This window comes from Barbus barbus (assembly GCF_936440315.1).
Source record: "Barbus barbus genome assembly, chromosome: 50".
Lineage (NCBI taxonomy): Eukaryota > Metazoa > Chordata > Actinopteri > Cypriniformes > Cyprinidae > Barbus > Barbus barbus.
In genome coordinates this window covers 11,103,987-11,126,616 of record NC_136728.1, presented here as the reverse complement: position 1 = coordinate 11,126,616, position 22,630 = coordinate 11,103,987, and the positions used below count along the sequence as shown (strand labels likewise).

Here is a 22,630-nt window from a genome sequence, read left to right as displayed (position 1 = left end):
GCTAATCAAAGCATTCCAAACTAAACTCTAATTTCTGATATTATTTGCACAGGGTCAAGACAAACCTGTCGTTTTTCGTTATGGCCACCATAAATAGTTTAAATATCTGTCATTTTAAGATATTAAAAGGCATAAACCTCCATATCGACCCCCAAAATTATGCATACACACAATGGTAAAAATATAGACAGTACCTTATTTTACTAACAAACAAATATCTAATGGATATTCAATATCTACTTATAATTGGATAACTGTATACAATGTTTATGTTACTTATTTTATTATTTCATCAATATTTGCCACTAATGCTCTGTTACACAAGTCAACAAATGTCCATGACAGACTTTTAGCTACTGTTTTACCAATAAAAACAGTATGTAGAGTATGTTTTATATATATATATATATATATATATATATATATATATATACACACAAGTTCCTATTAAAAATAATTTTCTTAGTTTTTGTATTAAATAATAAAAAAAAAATAACAAGTGAGTCTATTTCAGTTAAAAAGTAGAGAAGGCCAAGAATCAGGCTTATATTTTCTTTTTGTTTGTTTGTTGTTTAAAGATGTATAAATACAGCCAAGATTAGGATTAGGATAAACAATGTAAAAAAAAATTAAATGTACATGTTAAAAAAGGAAGGAAAACACATATACAGCTTTCTTATTTTTCTTAATATTGTTTTTACATGTTGAACTTCTGCCATTTAAAAAAAAGCTTTTTCCTCCATATTTACATTTATGTATGGTAACTTTAGCTATTAGAAGTAGCATATAATTTAAATAATATTCTTGATCATAAGGCATGACATAATTGAAAGCTTTACAATAAAATAAAAACAATGTTTCTGCATCTATCAATATAACAATTGGCGATATTTATGAATGAGTTTTAACAGAAATGTCTTTAATTTAAATATGACAAATATTATTCCCAAATTGTAACATTTAAATATATTTGATTTTTCATTTCAATACATATCTACTTATTTATATTTACTTATTAAATTATGTTTTAATTATTGAAATGTAATTTATTTTTATTAAGTCATATTAAATATTAATATGGTAGTTTCCTTATTTAATTCCTGATATGACAGACCTATGACAACAGCTGCAAATCTTGCCCATGATGTCATTACGTTTCCCACAATGCCTCAGCAGCAAAACAACGCACGCGCCGTGCGCATTTCTCAAGCGTCTCTCAAAGATGGCGGGTGTCCCCGATCCACTGGAAGATATGCTCTACTCCGAAGTGGACGAAAAAGCCGTTAGTGACCTCGTAGGCTCGTTAGAATCGCAGTTGGGTGGACAAAACAAGGCAGTCGGTCCTCAAGGCGACACCAGGAGACCCCCAAACGCGCTAAATCCACACTTGGGGAAATTGCTGCCCGCCCAAGTAGGAACAACACTGGAGCAGCAGCGGCAGCCAGAGCGAAACCAGGAGGGAAACTCTCAAGAAAACGGCCCGGACAGGAACCCGGCGTCCGGTGCCGTCCCGTCCACCGCGAGCCTGCCTAGCACCTCTGCAAATTCGGTTACAGCCGCCAACCGGGTGCAATATCATTCATCAAATCCATCAACTTGTTCAAGTGACGCAGCACCAACAGACTCTCACCCCAAAACAAATCACATTGCGTCTGCTGTCCGGTCGGTTCCCGCCAGAATACAGACTGTGAACGGAAGCAGTGGCACGTTAAACTCTTCTGTTATCGCTTCTGCTCCTGCTTCTGTAAACGGTATTGACATTGCTTCAGGTGTAACGTTAGGTAATGATAAAGGCAACATGTCTGCTCCTGCTAGTACAAATACTGCTTTTGTGTCAGCTCAGCCCAACAGCACACTGCCACATGCGAATGTGTCACTAGATAGTCAAGCAAACCCAGCCATTGCACTGCACAGGCCTCCTAACACCATCACAAGTGTCGTACACAACGGAGGTGACCCCAAAGTCTCAGGATTGCCCGTGCAGGGCTCCGGTCTTGTGCCGTTCACAAACACAGAGCCCAAATCTGACCCTCAAAACCAGATTAAAGCCATCGTCCCGAACCAGCTACCCGGGACTCCCGTAGGGTTGCACCCCAGCACGCCCGCTCAGATTATAGTGTCGTCCAGCCCGGTGGTGACCTCACTTCCTGTGGCAAGCACGCCCTCTGCCCTTGCAAAGCCAGCAGCGACTGCTCTCGTAGGACAGCCTACGACCCTGTTGAGACCCGGTGTGCCCGTTCAGGGGACGGCGACCGCGACGCCCCCGCTACGTCCAGGGGCTCCTACGACTCAGCTGATCGTTAGACCGCAGCAACAAACAACCATACAGTTACCGCCAGGATTCACCATTCCTCCAGGTAAAAGCTTGGGAAGCCGTAGGGGGATCAGAAGCCAAAAAGAGGGCGTTTAATGGGACAGTTCACCCAAAAATGGAAATTCTGTCTTTATTTACAAACCTTAATGTTGTTCTTAACCTGAATGACTTTATTTCTTCTTCCGAATGTAAAGACGACATTTTTGAGGAATATTTTTGTATATATAATCAAAGTAAATTGACTTTCATTGTGTGGATAAAAAAAAGTAAGTCATACAGGTTTGGAACAACAAAGAGTATAGTATTGTTACTACTTTTCTCAGCTATTTTAATTATGCCTATATGATTTGTTAATGAATTTTTCTGTGTTCTTTTTGAGGTATGGTGCTGGTACGCACGGAGGCCGGTCAGCTGGCATTGGTTCCTCAGCAGGTCCTGGCCCAGGCCAAAGCTCAGAACCAAAATAAAGGCACCCTGTCACCGAGACCTGCTACACCTACTGCTGGAACCGCTTTCAGAGTCACCACACCTGTTGCCCAGGTATGAGCAAGACAGGTCATCTGAAAGCATTTAAGACTCTTGATGCATTATAATACTATGATTTAGCAGTGAATAATAACAATATAAAAGAAGGCCATCTCTGTTGACGCTTTCAGTGCATCTTTTTTCCATGCAGTGAAACTGAATGCGGATTGAGGCGGTCTCTCTGCATAACAGCTACTTTTGTATTCCACAAATGAAATGAAGTGGTTCTCTTGTGTTCTAAATCACCTTTAATGTAGTTCGTATGACTTCTGAGGTGTGTGAAAGTGTTTGTGTGGTGAAAAGAGTGAAATGTAAATGATTTATCTGCAGACGATCTCATCCTGATTTTAATGTAAAATCAAATGTGGTGCAGGTTGCATAACAGTGACAACAAACATCATTATTTCTCTAGTGGCTTGTAACCAAATATCTTATTTGATTTGCTTCTGTTAATCACCCAAGACAATCAAATATCTTTCGATTTTTTTTTTTTTTTTTTTTTTTCGTCCTTTTTTAAAGTTTAGAAGAACTTCCATTGAACAAAAAGAATCTTTGTCTATGTGAAGATTCTTGAAAAATTCTGCTTTAAAAAAAAAATGACAACATATGGGTTTGGAATATCAAATTGTCATTTTTGGGTGAACTGTTTCTTAAATTTGTTGTTTATTGTATTATTTCAAAACATTTCTTTTTGTCGTGGTGCACAAAACACTTGAAACGGTTCTTGAATTGGCTTTTATTTTTGTAGCAGAAGACAGCAGTGGTAACGATTACCTCGGCTCAGAAGCCCACCACCACAGTCATTACAGCAGGGGCCCGTGTGCAGCCTGCGCCGCAGACAGTTCTCAAGCCCTCTGTGACCCCTCAGAGTCCCATCACCACCCATGCTGCCGCCCCAGCTAACAGAGCCCCTGTCCTTTCTCAGGTAGTGCTACACTGTGTTTGTCCATAATGTAAATTACTATTGGTGGAGACATGGGTTCTAATTCATTCTGTTGTACAATACTTTAATTTTTCTTCTAGGAAATGCAAGAGAATGTAAAGAAGTGCAAGAACTTCCTAGCAACGCTCATCAAACTGGCATCCCATAATTCCCCCTCACCGGAAACATCTCGGAATGTGAAGGCACTAGTGCAGGATCTGCTGGTAAGTTTGACTGTTAAGTGTTTTATATCTGCATCACTAGCAGCAATGTTAGGATTGAGACACTTCAGTATTCAATAGGGTCTGGGTGCAGACTTGCACTCTCAGACACTTGCACTTCTGCGGGTGACGTCACTTGCAGTCTTTTTAATTTTTTTATTTTGTTCTATTTATTGATAATTTTTTGTTTGAATCTCTCAACATTTTACAACAGTAGCCAGGTGGTGAAGACAAGAAAAAACCTGGCTACTGTTGTAAAATGTTGAGAGATTCAAACCAAAAATTATCAATAAATAGAACAAAATAAAAAAGACTGCAAGTGACGTCACCCACGGAAGTGCAAGTGTCTGAGCGTGCAAGTCTGAGCGTGCAAGTGCAAGTCTGCAGCCAGACCCTTCTCTCAGTATTGTTTCATCGCCAATAAAAGATTTGATATAGCGGTTCATAGTGACAGTTAAAATTATAGTACTTCCTCAAGTGATATTCTCATGCTAAACTGTAGATGTCAGCAATTGCTGGACTAAAAACAGACAGGGCAGTGAAGGTGTCTCTACACCGCCACGTTAAGGCTGCTCTGTGCCTGTTCAAAATTCCAGAGTAAATTGCTTTTAAGTCTAAACTGTCTAAATTGCCTATCAAAGTATACAGTTGTAATTGGTGTGCACATGCATCTATGCCACCTCTGAGCAGCATCATATCCCACTGCAGAAGTGCTTCTGTGCAAATTTGGCATAATTGAGTTATTTTATCTGTCCTGCCTGTATTTTTACTGGCTTTTAGATATATTTTTGTCTTTTATTCAACTTTGTTTTTTTTTGTTTTTTGTTTTTTACAAAAGTTGTCTTCAAATAACTTGCTATAAAGACTTGAATTCACATTTAATTTCTTTAGCTTTGAAGCAAAGTATTTGTAAGGAAAAAAAACTGTATAATTGATTAACTTAATATTGATTTTTATAAAAAAAAATTTAACCTTTGCCAAATTCACCACAATGTTTAATACATCATACAATCGTTAATTTTTAAGTTTTATTTCAGAGCCCTCAATTGTTTTCTTTAAATTTGAGCTGGTTATTAAAAATTCTTGTACTTAAATAACATTAATCTTTTCTTAAAGCATGTGTAACTGTTGTGTATTTTTCCTTCTAAAATCTGCAAAGGATGCAAAAATCGAGCCTGAGGAGTTTACAAATCGCCTGCAGACGGAGTTGAAATCATCTCCTCAACCGTACCTGATCCCTTTTTTGAAGGTTTGGACGGAAAAAAGCAGTTGTGCTCATTGCTCTTAATTACAGAAGCTTAAAGAGAGTTTTAAAAAATGAAAATTCTGTTATTCACCCTTATGTCATTCAAAAACTTTGTCTTATTGTGGAACACAAAAGAAGATATTTTTAAAAATGTTAGTTAAAATGCTCCTATTATGGATAATGAAAGGTTCATGTTTTGGGAGTCCCCAACAACAGGTTTACATGCATGCAAGGTCAAAAAAACACTTTCATTGTCTTATAATATGCATTTATTTTCACCTTACTTGCTCAACGACTCCCAAATGATTCACTCAAGATTCATTTTTCCAAACCCCTCCTTTGCGTAACGCTAATCTGCTGTGATTGGTCCGATTGGTCTAATTTTTTTTTTCGTCATGCCTGTAATGAAAGCAGCATTTGTGAGCACAGTGTAGCTTTGTGTACAGCCTTGCTGGGGAAACAGATATTTTACTGCTCCACCTAGTGGCAAAGAATGAATGTGGATTTTCATTCAGACCAACCTGGACCAAGTGGCAATATGCTAATGTTTCATGTTGATGTCAACATGAAATGGCTTGGGATTATTAGTTTAAAAACGACTCGTTTAAATGATTGTCGACTCTTTCTTTTGAGAGTCAATAACTTTATACACGGTGCACTTTCAGATTTAAAACTTTGCAGGATGTTTTCATTCACTTTTCAAAGATCCATAATGGGGCACTTTAATTGTTTCAATTTCCATTGACTTCCATTGTATGGACACAAAATATACAATGAAAGACAATAGAGACCATTGTTTGGTTATCAACGTTCTTCAAAATATCTACTTTTGTGTTCAGCAGAAGACATAAAATAATACAGATTTGGGCAACATGAGGGTGACTAAATGAAGACAATTTTAATTTTTGGGTGGGCTATCCTGTCAAGGCTTGTGTTTGTTTTTACCTGAAATCTGTTTCCCCTTCTCTTTGTACAGAAAAGCCTGCCTGCTCTGCGTCTGACCCTTCTGAACTCCCAGCAGTCTTTAACTCAGCTATCTCAGACCTCTACTACATCCACCCCACTGACAGTGAACACCATTAAAGCTCCAGTGCCGAGCACACTGCCCACCACCATATCTACCATCCGACCGGCTGCTGGCCTGGCTTCCACTACCACCATGGTACTCATCTGTTCCTATGGTCTATTGTAGGCTTGGTCAATATATTATATTTGAATATTCATAACATATGTACAGTATTCTGCCACTGAAATAATTATGAAAATTGGGATTATTTTAATGCATCTGTTTATTTGGCCATTAAGTTTACTCAAACGCATGTTATTAGATTAATTTTATGATCTTAGGCTCAGTAAGACACATTAGTGTCTCTAATTCAAACTTCAGAAGCAAAAAATAAGTTTGAATTTTCATATCCTTTGTTCTCCTCAGGCTGTTAAGAGACCTGGGGTTCAGACTACTCCGACACGGATGCCGGTGGTGATTACACAGACGGTTCGTGCTCAAGGTAAGCTATTGAGAGACTTAATGAGCTTAGAGTCCATTTTAAACCCACTAAAGGAAAGTTATTGAGGCTTAAGTGTTCCTTTTCTCATGCAAGAGTCCAATGGACCTTCCCCAGTATAATTACAAGTTTTATTGCAGGTGCTGTTGGGACACCCTTGCAAGTGAGGAGCCCCATGGGTGTGGCTGTTCAAGCCGCAGCCAATCAGAAACAGAAGCTGAATGACCCTGGGGGTGGGACTTTCAGGTTGGTTTTCTAAGAGTCCAGTAGGAGGCAGCATTTCTCTAGAATTGTTAGTTGTTTCATGGCATTGGGGGCATGACAGAATTTTACAATGTGAGAATGGGTGTGATGGAATGAAGTCATGTTCATGACTATTTATTAATATGGGGAAGAAAAATGAATCCTTTTTAAAAAAATATTTAAAATAAGTTTTGTATCAAACCCATTCTCCACTGAGCTTTTCTTTAATAAATAAACACTGGCAGCTTCTCACTTATAAACATAGTAGACAATATTTGTTTTTAAAAAGAAAATAATTATAAAATATACAGTAATTCTAGTACTGCGTATTTTATATGCATTTATTTTTTACAGTAATTACTGTAATCCCATAGTAATTGTAGTCCTGTATAAATAAACTAATATAGTATTATAATAACATAATTTTATAATATTAATATTACAACACAAAAACTGATCATCTAAGTAAACCTTTTGGGGGGGGGGTCTGATTGTTTTCTTTTTTAATGCTTACACACACGTGTGTATGTATGTATGTGTGTGTGTATATATATATATATATGTCTGTGTGTGTGTGTGTGTGTGTGTGTGTGTGTGTGTGTATATTAGAGCTGGGTAAAAAATATAGATTCTCCGATTTTAATCGATCTTCAGTTTAACGCAACGATATCGATTCGGGAAATCCCCGAATCGATTCTTAATGTGTGTGCTTCACGTAAGAGGATATGAATATTCACCTCTTGTCCTGAAGGTGTCACCATCTATAGATATACTTACCTGGCAGGGGAGACACCATGATCAAGAAGGCGGTTCACCCAGGGCGAGGCTTGACCACGGTGTGTGTGTTCACTGCTGTGTGTGTGTGTGTGTGTGTGTGTGTGTGTGTGTTCACTGCTGTGTGTGTGCACGTTGGATGGGTTAAATGCAGAGCACGAATTCAGAGTATGGGTCACCATACTTGGCTGAATGTCACTTCACTTATCTTTCGAATTGCTCCACTAAAAAAAACAACTGTGTGCACCCTATTATTAATGTAGATGTGTATTTCAGTAATAAACTTAAGTAGGAGAGTTTCAGTTACCAGAATTTATATGAAAATATGGATCCCATGTCTGCAAAACTAACATTTTAAATGAAATATTGATAGCTAATCGGAATCGAATCGAAATCGAATCGAAACCATAAATAAGAATCGAATCGCAGAATTGGTCACAATACCCAGCCCTAGTGTGTGTGTATGTATGTATGTATATGTGTGTGTGTATGTGTATATATATATATATATATATATAAAAAATTTATATATTTGTGTATGTGATACAATATGTCAGAATATTTATATCTATCATAATATACCTGTTTCATGCATGGTGAAACTCTTCTTGTCTCTCCTCCGTTCGTGTCTGCAGGGATGATGACGACATCAATGACGTGGCATCCATGGCTGGTGTAAACCTAAATGAGGAGAACGCCCGTATCTTGGCCACGGGTTCGGAGCTGGTGGGCACCCAGATCCGTTCCTGTAAGGACGAGGCCTTCCTTCCTGCCAGCCTGCTCCACAAACGTCTCCTGGAGACTGGTACGCAATAACCCGCGCTGCAATACTCTCATCGGCAGTCTGGCAATGTGCTTGTCAGGATCAGTTTCTCCTGGCAGGTTTACAGTCATAAAGAGGTTTAGGCTGTACCGCCACTGTGTGGGCAGTTAATATTCTGTCTAATTACTGTATCAGTGTTGACTGACGTTGTTTGAGGGCGGATCTTTAAATGGGTGTGGGATTATGAATGGATTTAAACAAAAAGCTGATGAAAGCTGGCCCGATGAGACAGGAAAGATGTGTCACTCTTTTCTAAGCTTTATGATTCGGCTGCTCGATTTAAACGCCACACAGAGAGAGAGCTGTATGGATTATATTTTTGGCCATATTTACAGTCAGGCATATGAATAAAGTATACAAGGGATCTGAACACTAATACTTTGTACTACTTGACTTTAAAATCCACTTGCCAATCAGCAGCCTAAAACCCTAGCGTAATCAGTCATAAAGAAGGACTGTATAATTAGGCTAGATTCGTATTTCTTAATGTAAATTGCATTTTTGCCAAAAATATATATCAACAATGTTGTTATTAATATTACTATTGCTGTTAATTCCTATATATTTATACATGGACAAAGTAGGCAAAGTATTCTAGGCATTTTAATAGTTTTTTTTAGATGACTATTTGACTTATTTTTGTATTTATTTTATAATATTTACTATTATAGTATTTTTTAGATATTTTTATATATCGGGTGACCTACTCTAAACTTAAAAAGCTGAGATTCGGTGATTAGTAACGTTCCGGTCCTCTCTCCTTGATCTCCGCCTAAGACTTGGGCACTTTCTTGTGCACTTCCACTGGTCACTCACTTGCTAAGTCAGGCTAATGAATGTCCTGTGTCCGAGCTTTAGGCCTCCTCGGGCTGCGTATGAATATTTTATAGGCCGTCTTGGCGTCTTCTGATGGCTCTCAGTTAGTTTGCTGTGTGCTGAAATGTGAGGTTGCCTCGGGCCTCTTCCCTGACAAGGTCACTTGCATGCACTCTGAATGTCCCTGCCTAAACAAACAATGCACATTTCAAGGACTAGATGCCTTCGAATCTACAGTGTATAGATGATACATGTAAACCAATAGGACTTTCTGCATTTCAGAGAAAATGTGAGCACGCTTGACCTCATAAGTCACAGTCATGCTAGGGGTGCTGAAGGTGATGCTGAGGTCTTCTAGATAGTTGCTAGGTGGTTCTTAGGGTATTCCGAAACACTCATTTGCTTGGCAGCCAACACTAACAAGCCAAGCATGAATGTTATACAATACTGGTTTAAAATAATTAAGATTTTTAAAATGTTTTTCAAAGAAGTCTCACCAAGGCCGCATTGATTTAATCAAAAATGCAGTAAAAAAAAAAAAAAAAAAACATTTTTATTTTGATTATATTTTTAAAATGTAATTTATTCTTCTGATGGCTAAGCTGTCAGTTATTTTAATATAATGATTTTCTGCTCAAGAAATAACAGTTGTTCTGCTTAAAGGGAGAGTTCACTCAAAAATTCAAATTCTGTCATTAATTACTCGCCCTCATGTCGTTCCAAACCTGTAAGACCTTCGTTCATCTTCGGAACACAAATTAAGTTATTTTTGCGCTCAGTAAGATATCACAATATTTCACAATATTACTGACGTGCACTTGGTATGCAAGCTAAATATTTCCCATAATTCCTTGGAAATAAAAGCTGGTGGAAGTCTGCTGTCTTTTCTCCATTACTAAATAGGAAAAGGTGCATATCAACACAAAATAGGGTCCAGAATCAAGACCAGACACCCAAATTCTGTACATGCAATCTGCAAACATACTGCATCAGCATCTCATTAATAATGATTAGTTAACCTTTGCATAAATCACTTGAAAGATGTCTTAAAGAGCACGAAGAAACAGGAGTCTGTCAGACAGACATGAGGCAGGTCTTTGGATCCCTCTCATCCAAAAAAGCGCCCTCCATTATTGTATTTAAGCAAACTCTTTCTCCCCCCGTGCTCTTGATTTAGCACGCAGTGCATACCAATGACTGCCTGCGGATATGTGCTATTACATGGAGCCCGGCTGTGGTTGTTATGCTGTCGCCAGGGGGGTGGAGTGTGTTAAAAATGTAAATCTTCCTCCGGGGGAGTTCTGTGTGTGTGTGTGTGTGTTGATTTCAGCTTGATGGCTGGAGGAGGGAACGGGGAGGAGGTGTGTTGCGCCACCTGCTGGATGTGATGTGGAGAGAGTGATGGGAAGTGAGTGTGTGGGTGTGACAGATGTGAAGTGTTTACTAGTTAAATTAGGTCATATCGAGAGGCAGGTTTTAGAAGCTAAACAATAATACTTGTCTTTTAATTGGTTTGGTGCTCCAGGCTCAAAGAATCACTTTTCTTCACTTTTCCTCTACCTTCCCGAGTGACTTTTAACACCAAACTTTGTATCGTTTCAGCCAAGAAGTTCGGCGTGACGGAGGTGTCAATGGAGACAGTCACTCTCATTTCTCATGCCACTCAGTCCAGGCTGCGCTCCATGCTGGAGAAAGTCTCGGCTGTCGCGCAACACCGCGTTGACTCCTGCAAAGTAAGAACCAATACTTGAGCCGCTCGCTCCAGAACTTCAAAGAGAAACCACAAACTGACTTTTCCCGCCGAACATTTCTCATTATACATCCTTCATGCTAAAAATGCTACTGTTAATGTTAACCCTAACCTGAGTCTTGATCGTGGAAGATACACTAGTAAACTACACTAGTAAGACTTAGAAGGGTAAGACACTTGTTGTAAAGCATCATACTAACTACTTATAATTCCCATTATAACTAGTTGATCAGTTATTCTAGCTTGATAAAAGATGTACTTTGATGCATCTATCAAATAACTTGAAATTATGGACTGAAATGAAGGAGTTTATTAAATATTCAGATGTTCAGATGCAAAAGCCTCTAAGTACATCTAACGTTTTTCTTTAAAATTAGCATTTCCTTTTGGCTACTATGTATAGGTTTTTATTTTTGGATTATAGGATTTTGCGCATTTGAAGTGAAAGTGTGCCTGCTTGATGAACATATACTATGTGTTGAGAGCATTCACTCAGTATCGCTATATATATATGTGTGTGTTTATTAATTTTACATTAATAATTGAATATATTTGAATGTAATTTATTTCTGTGAAGAAAAAGCAACATTTTCAGCAGCCATTACTCCAGACTTCAGTGTCACATGGTCCTTCAGAAATCATTCTAATATGATGATTTGGCACTCAAGAAGCAAACAAAACCGTTTGGCTGCTTAGTATTTTTGTGGAAACCATAAGAGATGCATTAGTCCTAAAATAATTCAGAAACCAAATTGGGATTGCTCATAATAGGCTGTAATTGTTAATGTAGAGCACCAAAGCTTCCTGTGTTTGGCAAGTGAAAGACAGATTTTATATTATTCATTATTTAATTTTTAAATGATCCTGGTTTTGTTAAATAGAAGACTGAAAGTAATGGAGCTTGAGTTAAAAAAAAAACTGGAAATTTTGTACTAAGAAAAAAAATGATGCAAAGAGGATACGGTGTCATGTTGCGATTTGTTACATTCTGATTTTGAAACAAACTGTTCAAAATGAATAACTGGCACGGCTTTATGAAGTCAGCCTGTTGACATCAGCGAAAAACAAGCCAAACTTGAATGGAGACAGGAAAAGTTGGCCCTGCGAGTGAGGCGCAGCCTCAGCGCAAAAGAAAGTGCGCGAGAAGAGATGAGAAGAGCAGTGCCGTTCCTGCTGCTAATAGGCTATAGCCTCAGAAGTGCATGAAAATGTGTGGGTTCCTGTGTGTGTGTGTGCTATGTGTGTGTGCCGTTGCTCGGCTTTGGTCCTCCGCTGCGCCTCATGCAGCTCTTTTACCTGCAACGCTAGAACAACCATCGCTGGAAAAAGAGTCGGGGGTTGCCTCACAGAAACACTGCGACATGCACAATTATCCCATTAGCTCTGGGTGACCTACTAACTTCACTTTCATTTACGCACGAAAGGGAAAAGAGTCAAACTTTAGGCGAGCTGGAGAAAAAGTTAGTTCACTCTTATAACAATGTAAAGGTGATGAACTTGTTGATGAGGAGTTTTGTTTTTTCTTTCCCCAGGATGAGGAGCTCTACGAGCAGGCGTCAGATGTGCGGACCCAGCTGAAGTTCTTTGAGCAGCTGGAGAAGATTGAGAAGCAGAGGAAAGATGACGAAGAACGGGAGCTGCTAATGAAAGCTGCAAAAGTAGGTTTGAGTGATGCGGAAGTGGCCGTTGGCGCCAGTCTGCCCATCAGCGCCTTGCTAGTGAACGCTGGCTTTTCCCGCACGTGTTGGCCACTGTTTAAAAGAAACCAGTTGTGCTTTTAAGCCTTGGAGAGAAAAGGCAGTGTTATTAAGGCACAAGATTGCACTTGCTTCATACTGTAGCAAATTGCAGTAATGGCAAAGCCAGAGGGATTTATCCAGTCTCGAGTTGATTTGATTGTACTGTTGCCTGGACTGGAGTACATCAGGGGAAAGGGAATGAGTCTTCTGTTAGGGAGCGGGAGAGGATGCTTTAAATTTGCCTTGAAGTTGCTTTCTTTCTAAGGAAGTGACACTATCTCACTCACGGAGTTTGTTTGGGGGGGAGGGGGTCATGTTCTATGTAATGGATGGTCCTTAAGGCATCACTACCTTTTTGGCACCAATCAAGTGAATGCTGCTTATAAATTAATCAAGAAGACTACATGGCTTTTTTAAAAACTGCTATATAGGTAGTAGGGCTGTGCAATCAATCAAATTTTTTTTAAATATAAAAAAACCTAAACTTAGTCGTTTTAGATGCTACAAGTGAATTTAGGTATCGCAACATTAAGTACAGTATGAAAAATCAACATTCGATTCGGAAAAAAAAGATTAACTTGGAGGATAAAAGCATTAATTATAAAAAAGGTAATCACATGTTATAAAGAAAATTAGCATGAATAAATAAAAAACTGTAATATCAGCTTTTAATAAATGTAAAGTAAATTGTTTTTTGGGGAAAAGTCAAAGTTATTTTCTGTGGTAATCAACTCTCACAGATACTGCCAATACAATTTGTATTGAACAAATCCCATCTCTCTTAGCTTGTTAAGGAAGTACAAATTACTTGAAATTAATATTCTGGTTTATATAAGCCAATAATTATTTTCATGTTATGGCAAATAACCGATAACTGTCAGATATTAAAAAAAAATGTTTTGCATGCTAAAGGTGAGACGTTGCAACGTTATATTGTACAGTATCAAAAATGTATATTAATTTCAAGATTTATGCAAAGATTACATTTTACAGTGATGTTGGTTAATTAGAAATTATTACATTAACTTCAGGTGGCGTAAGCTGATGATCTAGACCAGTGGTTTTCAAACCTGTCTTGGAGGCACCCCTGCCCTGCACATTTTGTTTGTCTCCCTTATTAGACACACCCAAATCAGGTCTTGCAGTCTCTGCTAATGAGCTGATGATTTGAATCAGGTGTGTTAGATGAGGGAGACATGCAAAATGTGCAGTGTTGGGGAGGCTCCAGGAACGTGTTTGGGAACCCCTGATCTAAATGTAAAAATATGAAGGAGGAACCGAGAATAAACAATATCCAAAATAATTAATATCCAAAATTGGTCAATGCCATTCAATTCAAATAATTTCTCAAATTTAAAAAAAATAATGTGTAATATCAGCCGATACTTAATGTACGCAATTTTGTGGGACGATACTTGCATTGAAACCAGAACATCCAGGGTTTTTTGTTTTTTACTCTGATTTAAGTTTACCAAAACCAATTAAATCCCATCTCTATATATTTGTTCAGAAACGGAATTGCATGTTACTCGCATATCACTTCCTAACTATTTCATTTGTGACGGTGGCACTTGAGACTGCATATAGATTCCAAAGCAGCAACAAACGGCTAGTAGCAACTTCCCAGCATGCATTGCTCTCCCTTGAAGTTTCACTCCTTAAGATACGGTGGGGGTGTGGCAGTCCCCCACAGGAATAAGACATGGCAACATGAAAGCAGAGGTAATTAGTTGACTTAAATGACAAAAGCTGATGATGACGCAGACGATGTCCTGCTCCAGAGTGACTCCCAGTGCACCTCCGTCCCTATTCTAATTAATGCAGTCGGCTAATTGAGATGTCAGCCAGAATATAATTGTTCTTATGTTTTCTGTTGCCCGGTCTCATATAAATACTGTTTGGGAATAGACTTGACCCATTTACTATTTTGTTTGTCATTATGGTAGAATTATTGTCACAGGCCCTTAATGTTTTCTTAATGTACAGCAAAAGTTTAGGTTAAAGGATGGAATAATTTGTTGTTATTCTGTAGTAATAGTGTCGTTTCATATTTGTATTCTGACATTTTTCCTGTGAAACACATTTGAAGAATATTTACAGCAAAAATAACATCAAATCAGTTTGGAATGGCATACGAGTAAATAATGACAGTATATTCATTTTTGGATGAACTGTTTCTTTGTGTTTGTTACTTTTTGATTGTTTTCTGAACGGATATTTCTGCTCTAATTTTGTTCATCTAAATCCTGGATCTAATTTAAACCGGTCTATTTTAGTTCTAATGTTTCTCTTTGCTTGCAGAGTCGCTCGAGGCAGGAGGATCCTGAACAGGCTCGGCTTAAGCAGAAAGCTAAAGAGGTGAGCTTTATGGAAGACTATTTAATAGTACTAATAAAAGTGCTCGACATACATTTTTCATGATTATTCCATTGCTATGACTTTGACATCATTTAGTCTGACATTGAGACAAATGGTCTCATACGTTTCCTAACAAGTTTATTACTGCATGGAGGGGGAGTCATCATTTTGCTCAGATGTCACACCGCCCTGCTGCCATCATGAGTCTAATATGGGCTAATCTTTGGCTTGTGGGGGGCATGACATGTCTGAGCACTAGGGATTTTTCATCAGGTATAATGGCAATAAAAGCTAAATTACCTCATTGCGTGGAAGCAAAGCAGGTATTTTGAAGAATAGTTGCTGTTTTCTATTCAGGAAGAATGAATCGGGACTGGTGCGGTCAATCTTCAAACAAGATACTAAAGCACTATAAGTATCAAAAATTATTATACATGCGCTATATTTCAAGTTATAAGAACTCAAACAATAGCTTTGTGTTTCTGAAGCCTGAAAGCTCCAGTCCACAATCATTGTTTTTGCATGATCAAGTGTGACTAGGAAAATAATTCCTTCTGTGATTTTGCATATACATTTGAATTATTTTTCTTTAGAAGTGACCTGTTTCAACTTGGATTAGTTTGGGGGGTGGAGTCCTCATTAGCACAGTGAACAGCTTTCAGGCTGTAATTTTCATTGAATGCCAGACAGGAACTTACAGTTTTGGATACAGAAATTGGCCCATTTTTAGAAAAAAAAAACCCACATGCCTCTGTTGTCATTTCCCCTCCGTTCTGTAGATAAGCAGTTTACACACCATATGTCGCTATGTCACCATATGTCTCTGTTTGTATTGACAACCACTGTTAGATCTCATTCGTCAAAGAGGATCTTTTCTGAACCCCAGCGATCATTCGAAGCATGTTTTATTCAAATCTAGAGCCGCAGAGCCCATTGTCTCTCTGTTGCTGTGGATATATTGTTTGTTTCAGCACTCTGTTGTTTTTCTTACCTGAGGGCATATCGTTATGGAGAAAGAAAAAAGCACTTCTTGAAGCTTCTTTGGTCTTGCTGCATCTCATTTTTTCAGATCACGGTATAGCTAACTAGACTAATAAAGAGAAACGCTGAACAGCACAGTTCTATATATTTATTTACATGGTTCACCTCAAAGCAAAATGGCAGCTGCTCTTCTTTGTTGAAGCCTAGACAGCTGCCTCTGAACCTCTATCTCTGATTTCTTACCTTGCTCTTACTGAAACAAAAAGTTGCAGTGGGACATGTCAAAAGGGTCATGTCCTTACATATAAGTGAGTGAAGTGACATACTGCCAAGTATGGTGACCCATACTCTGAATTCGTGCTCTGCATTTAACCCAGCCATTCGTGCACACACACAGCAGTGAACACCCACACACCGTGAACACACACCCGGAGCAGTGGGCAGCCATTTATGCTGGAATTCGGGCCCAACGACTCCAAGGTTGTCCTGAAAAGTTCTGAGAGCTCAAGTCATCACACTCTCCGCGCTTCCTCCCTCTGAGGAGGACCGGGAGTTATCCTTGTTATGCCCTGTCAGAGCTTTGAGGATATACTTCGAGCATTCTGCCTCCTTTAGGCGTACGGAAGAGATCTTTGTTAGCTTCGGTAACCGCGCCAAAGGGCATCCGGTCACGAAGCAGAGGCTCTCTAAGTGGATAGTGGATGCTGTTACGCTGGCGTACTCTTCTTTGGGCCTACAATGCCCCATTGGAGTACAAGCCCATTCTACTAGAGGCATCGCCTCGTCATGGGCGTGGTCTAGCGGTGTGTCCATTACAGAGATTTGTGCGGCGGCCAGCTGGGCCTCGCCATCCACATTTGCTAGGTTTTATAACCTGGACGTACCGGCCTTACATGAATACATTGTGGGAACAGTCCTGATGGAGAATTCTTGACCGCGATGCGCTCAAGCTCTCTGGTTGATTCCATGCATACTTCGGTTACAATTCCAATTTTACAATTGTAAAATTACAATTGTAATTCGGATGTAGTTTGTTGTTAGGCCTAATTGTAACCTTATAATTTAAAAGGGCTCCCTATAGTTTTAAACATAAACCGAGGTACATTTTTATGACAAAGAAAATTTAAACTATAACTGAGTGTATTTAAAGAAAGAGCAACTTGTTTAAAAAAAAAAAAAGTTTTCCCCCCTGCTGTACCGAAATCATACCGAACCATGTCGTTAAAACCGAGGGGTCGCACCGAACCGTCATATTTGTGTACCGTTACACCCCTAATAAATAAATATATATAAATATCTAAAATTACACACACACATATAGTCGTGGCCTAATGGGGAAGTCGTGGCCTGATGGTTAGAGAGTCGGACTCGTAATCCAAAGGTTGTGGGTTCGAGTCTCGGGCCGGCAGGGATTGTAGGTGGGGGGAGTGAATGTCCAGCGCTCTCTCCACCCTCAATACCACGACTGAGGTGCCCTTGAGCAAGGCACCGAACCCCCAACTGCTCCCCGGGCGCCTAAAGGAGGCAGAATGCTCGAAGTAGATCCTCAAAGCTCTGACAGGGCATAACAAGGATAACTTCCGGTCCTCCTCAGAGGGAGGAAGTGCGGAGAGTGTGATGACTTGAGCTCTCAGGACTTTTCAGGACGACCTTGGAGTCGTTGGGCCCGAATTCCAGGCAGGCAGGGCTAATAGAGAGCACCTGTAGGTCTCCTACTCGCTTAACCGACGCCAGTGCTAGTAGCAGAGCAGACTTCAGCGACAGTGACCGAAGGTTCGTAGACTCTAGCGGCTCAAAGGGAAGGCCCTTCAGTGCCCTCAACACAGTGGGCAGGTCCCATGTAGGGACTGTAAGGGGCCGAGGCGGATTCAGCCCTCTTGGCTCCCGTCAGAAAACGGACAACTGAAATGTCTCTGCCCTCCGATTGGCCTGCTATAGGGGCATGAAAGGCCGCTATAGCTGCTACGAACACCTTGAGTGTGGAAGGGGATCGTCCTTTGTCCAGTAGTTCCTGCAGGAAGGACAGAACCATCGCTAACTCAGAGGTAGATGGGTTTTCACCGCGGTCTAGGAACCAAGTGGAGAAAACAGACCACTTAAGGGCGTAGAGGCGTCTCGTAGACGGGTCTCTAGCCTCAGAAATGGTGTTTAACACTCACTCTGGGAGGCTGGTAGGCTCCTGTCGAGCAGCCAAAGGTGGAGAACCCACAGCTCGGGTCGAGGGTGGCATACTGTTCTGTTCGCCTGAGAGAAGAGATCCCGTCTCAGGGGCATGGGCCAGGGGGCTGCTGTCAGCAGATGAGTCAGCTTTGACAAAACCAAGGTTGGTTTTTCCACAAGGGGGCTACCAATAGAACTTGTGTCCTTGTTCCCTGAATCGCCTGATGACCTGTGGAATGCATAAAGGAGGAGGTTGGGCCAATCGTGGGCCAACGCGTCCCTGGCCTTCGAATAATAAGTTGGGCAGTGAGAGCTGTCTTTGGAGGCGAAAATATCTACTTCGGCCTTGCCAAAGATCTTCCAGATCATCCGAACCGTCTGCGGATTGAGCATCCACACAGAGCTCTGTGAACAGCCAGCCTCTTTAGCAATGACCTTTTGTGTCTTGCCCTCCTTGTGCAAGGTGTCAATGGTCGTCTTTTGGACAACTGTCAAGTCAGCAGTCTTCCCCATGATTGTGTAGCCTACAGAACTAGACTGAGAGACCATTTAAAGGCTTTTGCAGGTGTTTTGAGTTAATTAGCTGATTAGAGTGTGGCACCAGGGGTCTTCAAAATTGAACATTTTCACAATATTCAAATTTTCTGAGATACTGAATTTGGGACTTTCATTAGTTGTCAGTTATAATCATAAAAATTAAAGGAAATAAACATTTTAAATATATCAGTCTGTGTGTAACGAATTAATCTAATATACAAGTTTCACTTTTTGAATGGTATTACTGAAATAAATCAACTTTTTCTAATTTTATGACCAGCACCTGTATGTATGTGTGTATGTATGTGTGTGTGTGTGTGTGTGTATATATGCATGTGTATATATATATATATATATATATATATATATATATATATATATATATATATATATATGTATGTATATATATATATATATGTATGTATATAGTGCTGTGAACCCTTTAGAATTTTCTATATTTCTGCATAAATATCATCCCAAACATAATCATATTTTCGCAGTCCTGAAAGTAGACAGAGAACCCAATCAAACAAATGAGACATATTTTCTTTGTCGTTTATGTATTCAGGAAAAGGATCCAATATTGCATATCTGTGAGTGGCAAAAGTATGTGAATCTCTTGGATTAGTAGTTAATTTAATGGTGAAATTAGAGTCCATCTGTGCAGAGGTGTTTTCAGTCAGTGTAATGACTATCAAATGTCAGTACGTGACCTGTTTTATTCAAAGAACAGGGATCAATCAAAGTCTGATGATATTTGTGGAAGTGAATCATGTCACGAATAGGGATGTAACGATTACCGGTTTGACGATAAATCATGATAAAATTCTCCAAGGTTCGTATTACCGGTTCATATTTTAATTATCATTAAAACCGTATTCGATTACCGCTATCTGAACAACTCACGATAAATAAATACTGTCCATCATAAAGCAGAGTGTAACAGTGTCACGAGCGCACAGCAGCAGAGTAGTTTAATTCTGAGTGAAAACAGGGCGGAAAAGCTGGGAGGTTTTAAAAGAGTGCTGAGGGAATTATACAAATGAATATATCAGTGAATTAATTATATGAATGTACCTCTGAAGGATCTGACTGTCTTCAGAAACGATTCGATGGCATTTTGTTTTCATCTTAGCTCCATGTAATACCTAAAGGAAGTGTTCTTAAACACAATACTGCTTTGTTCGCGGAGTTCACGGGAATCAGCTGTAATTCAGCTTTTCCGTATAAAGCGCCACCTGCTGTCAGAGAGTGGATTTACAGACACTTATTTACATTCAGCCTGAGTGCAGTTTCTGTCTGGCCAAAAAACGGACCAAATTTGCATGCCCTGCTGTAAATTTTAACCGGTTGATGAAAAACAAGCTTATGTGGATTCTACACATTTAAACAATTCAGATAAGCTATATAGAATTATTTATGGAGCAGATAAGTGGATAGAGAGTTGGACTTGTAACCTGAAGGTCGTGGGTTCGAGTCTCAGGTCCGGCAGGGATTGTAGGTGGGGGGAGTGAATCATCAAAACTCTCTCTCCACCCTCAATACCACGACTGAGGTGAGACCCTTGAGCAAGGCACCGAACCCCCAACTGCTCCCCGGACGCCGCAGCATTGGCTGCCCACTGCTCCGGGTGTATGTTCACTACTGTGTGTACACTTGGATGGGTTAAATGCAGAGCACAAATTCTGAGTATGGGTCACCATACTTGGCCACCCCCCCCCCCCCCCCCCCCCCCCCCTTCCCCTTATTAATCAATTATCATTTTGACTTAACTCTTTTCTTTAAAGTCATTTTATTTGCTGTTTGTTGATTTTTAAGTATAAAACGTGAAGTGATTTATGTGTCGGTACTTTTTGAACATCTGCAGCACATTTTAACAATACCGTGATAATACTGATAACCTTGATAATTTTGGTCACTATAATCGTGATGAGAAATTTTCATACCGTTACATCCCTAGTCACGAACAAAGGAGATTACTGAGGACCTCGGAAAAAGAGTTGATGTTGCTCATCAGCAGTGGTCCCCAACGTGGTGCCCGCATGGAGTCCCTGAGTTGTCCGCCAAGCACGTTCTATAAATAGCCTGAATTAGCACCGGGCAATAAATGATATATCAAGATTATGGTAAAATTTATTTGAATAATGATGATAAGCTCTGGACATTTTTATTCAGTATGGATTAAGCTAACATCCTATCACACAACAGAAATAAATGTTACAGCAGCCAGTCAGTGCATGTCACTAAGTCTGCATGTTCTGTGTGTCTCTGAATGCGTGGAGTAGTTTCGTCTGATACACAAACTCAAACATACATGACTTGCGGTGTTTTCAGCGTCTGTGTCTCAATATATGAGGACATGAACACGTGAATTTAATCTCCAGAGCTGCTCTGAGAGTCACTTCACCAGCGTTATGCAGTTTCATTTGAGAAAAATCACTGTCAAATACATGCTGAAACTAAAAATAAAGCTGAAATACCTTCACGACAACCCGTCAAAATAAAAGTCTGGTTAACTTGAAATTATGACCGAATATATTACACCTGTATACTAAAATGCAATTCTCAAAGTAATAGTAATATTATTATTTTTAAGGTATATCATACAACAAAATTACTTTATTATTATTATTATTAATTTATACAGTTCTGTTGTGCAGCATCTCATCTGATAAAATTAAAATCAGTATTGTATGATATAGAAAACAATTATTGTGATAGCCTATTTTTTTTTTTTTTTTAAATGTATACATTTTCCTGGATTGATTTTAAAAAAAAATTGTAAAATGCTTGTGAGAAATTATTAATGTTTATTAATGGTTATATATATTGGAGTATATCAAACAAGTAGCCCTTGAGAATATTTTATCCCTTCAGGGAGCCATCACTCACAAAAAGGTTGGAGACCCCTGCTCATCATGCTAAAAAAGGTTGCAAAACCATATCTAAAGAGTTTGAACTCCACAAATCCACAATCAGACAGATTGTGTACAAATGGAGGCAATTCAAGACCACTGTTACCTTCCCAAGTAGTGGTCGACCAATAAAGATCACTCCAAAGCAGAACGTGTAATAGTCTACGAGGTTGCAAAAGTTCCCAGGGTAAATTCTAAGCAACTAAAGGCCTTTCTCACATTGGCTAATGTTCATGAGCCCACCATCAGGGGAACACTGAGCAACCATGGTGTGCATGGCAGAGTTGCAAGAAGAAAGCATCTGTTCTCCAAAAAGAAAATTGCTTGCTAAAAATCACGTGGACAAGCCAGAGGACTATTGGAGAAAGGTTTAATGGATGGATGAAACCAAAATATAACTTATTGGTTTAAATGAGAAGCTATTATGTTCAGAAAAAAGAAGACACTGCGTTCCAGTTTAAGAAACTTATTCCATCTGTGAAACATGGTGGTGGTAGTATCATGGCTTGGGCCCGTTTTGCTGCATCTTGGCCAGGACAGCCTGCCATCATTGATGGAGCAATGAATTTTAAATTATACCAGCAAATTCTGAAGGAAAACTTCAGGACATCTGTTTAAGTCATTCTACCAAAGAATGGTTAAAGAAGAGCAAAGTTAATGTTTTGGAATGACTGATTCAAAGTCCAGACCTTAATCCAATTAAAATTTTGTGGAAGGACCTAAGCAAGCAGTTCATAAGAGGAAACCTACCAACATCACAGAGTTTAAGTGGTTGTGCACTAAGGAATTGGCTAAAACTCC

The 22,630-nt window shown here is 39.3% G+C and overlaps 1 protein-coding gene across 1 annotated transcript in view; it reads left to right on the top strand.

Moving 5' to 3' along the window:
* Positions 1 to 1,141: 1,141 nt before the first annotated feature.
* Positions 1,142 to 22,630, top strand: part of LOC306868179 (transcription initiation factor TFIID subunit 4) — a gene marked incomplete at its 5' end in the record, with an annotated part of 44,864 nt that continues 23,375 nt past the window's right edge. The window contains 12 exons of the mRNA XM_079414243.1: positions 1,142 to 2,357; positions 2,694 to 2,854; positions 3,588 to 3,764; positions 3,863 to 3,985; positions 5,142 to 5,231; positions 6,205 to 6,390; positions 6,661 to 6,736; positions 6,874 to 6,979; positions 8,386 to 8,555; positions 10,992 to 11,122; positions 12,672 to 12,797; positions 15,180 to 15,236. Coding sequence (XP_079270369.1) covers positions 1,142 to 2,357; positions 2,694 to 2,854; positions 3,588 to 3,764; positions 3,863 to 3,985; positions 5,142 to 5,231; positions 6,205 to 6,390; positions 6,661 to 6,736; positions 6,874 to 6,979; positions 8,386 to 8,555; positions 10,992 to 11,122; positions 12,672 to 12,797; positions 15,180 to 15,236 — 2,619 coding nt within the window. The remainder of the gene's footprint in view (positions 2,358 to 2,693; positions 2,855 to 3,587; positions 3,765 to 3,862; positions 3,986 to 5,141; positions 5,232 to 6,204; positions 6,391 to 6,660; positions 6,737 to 6,873; positions 6,980 to 8,385; positions 8,556 to 10,991; positions 11,123 to 12,671; positions 12,798 to 15,179; positions 15,237 to 22,630) is intronic.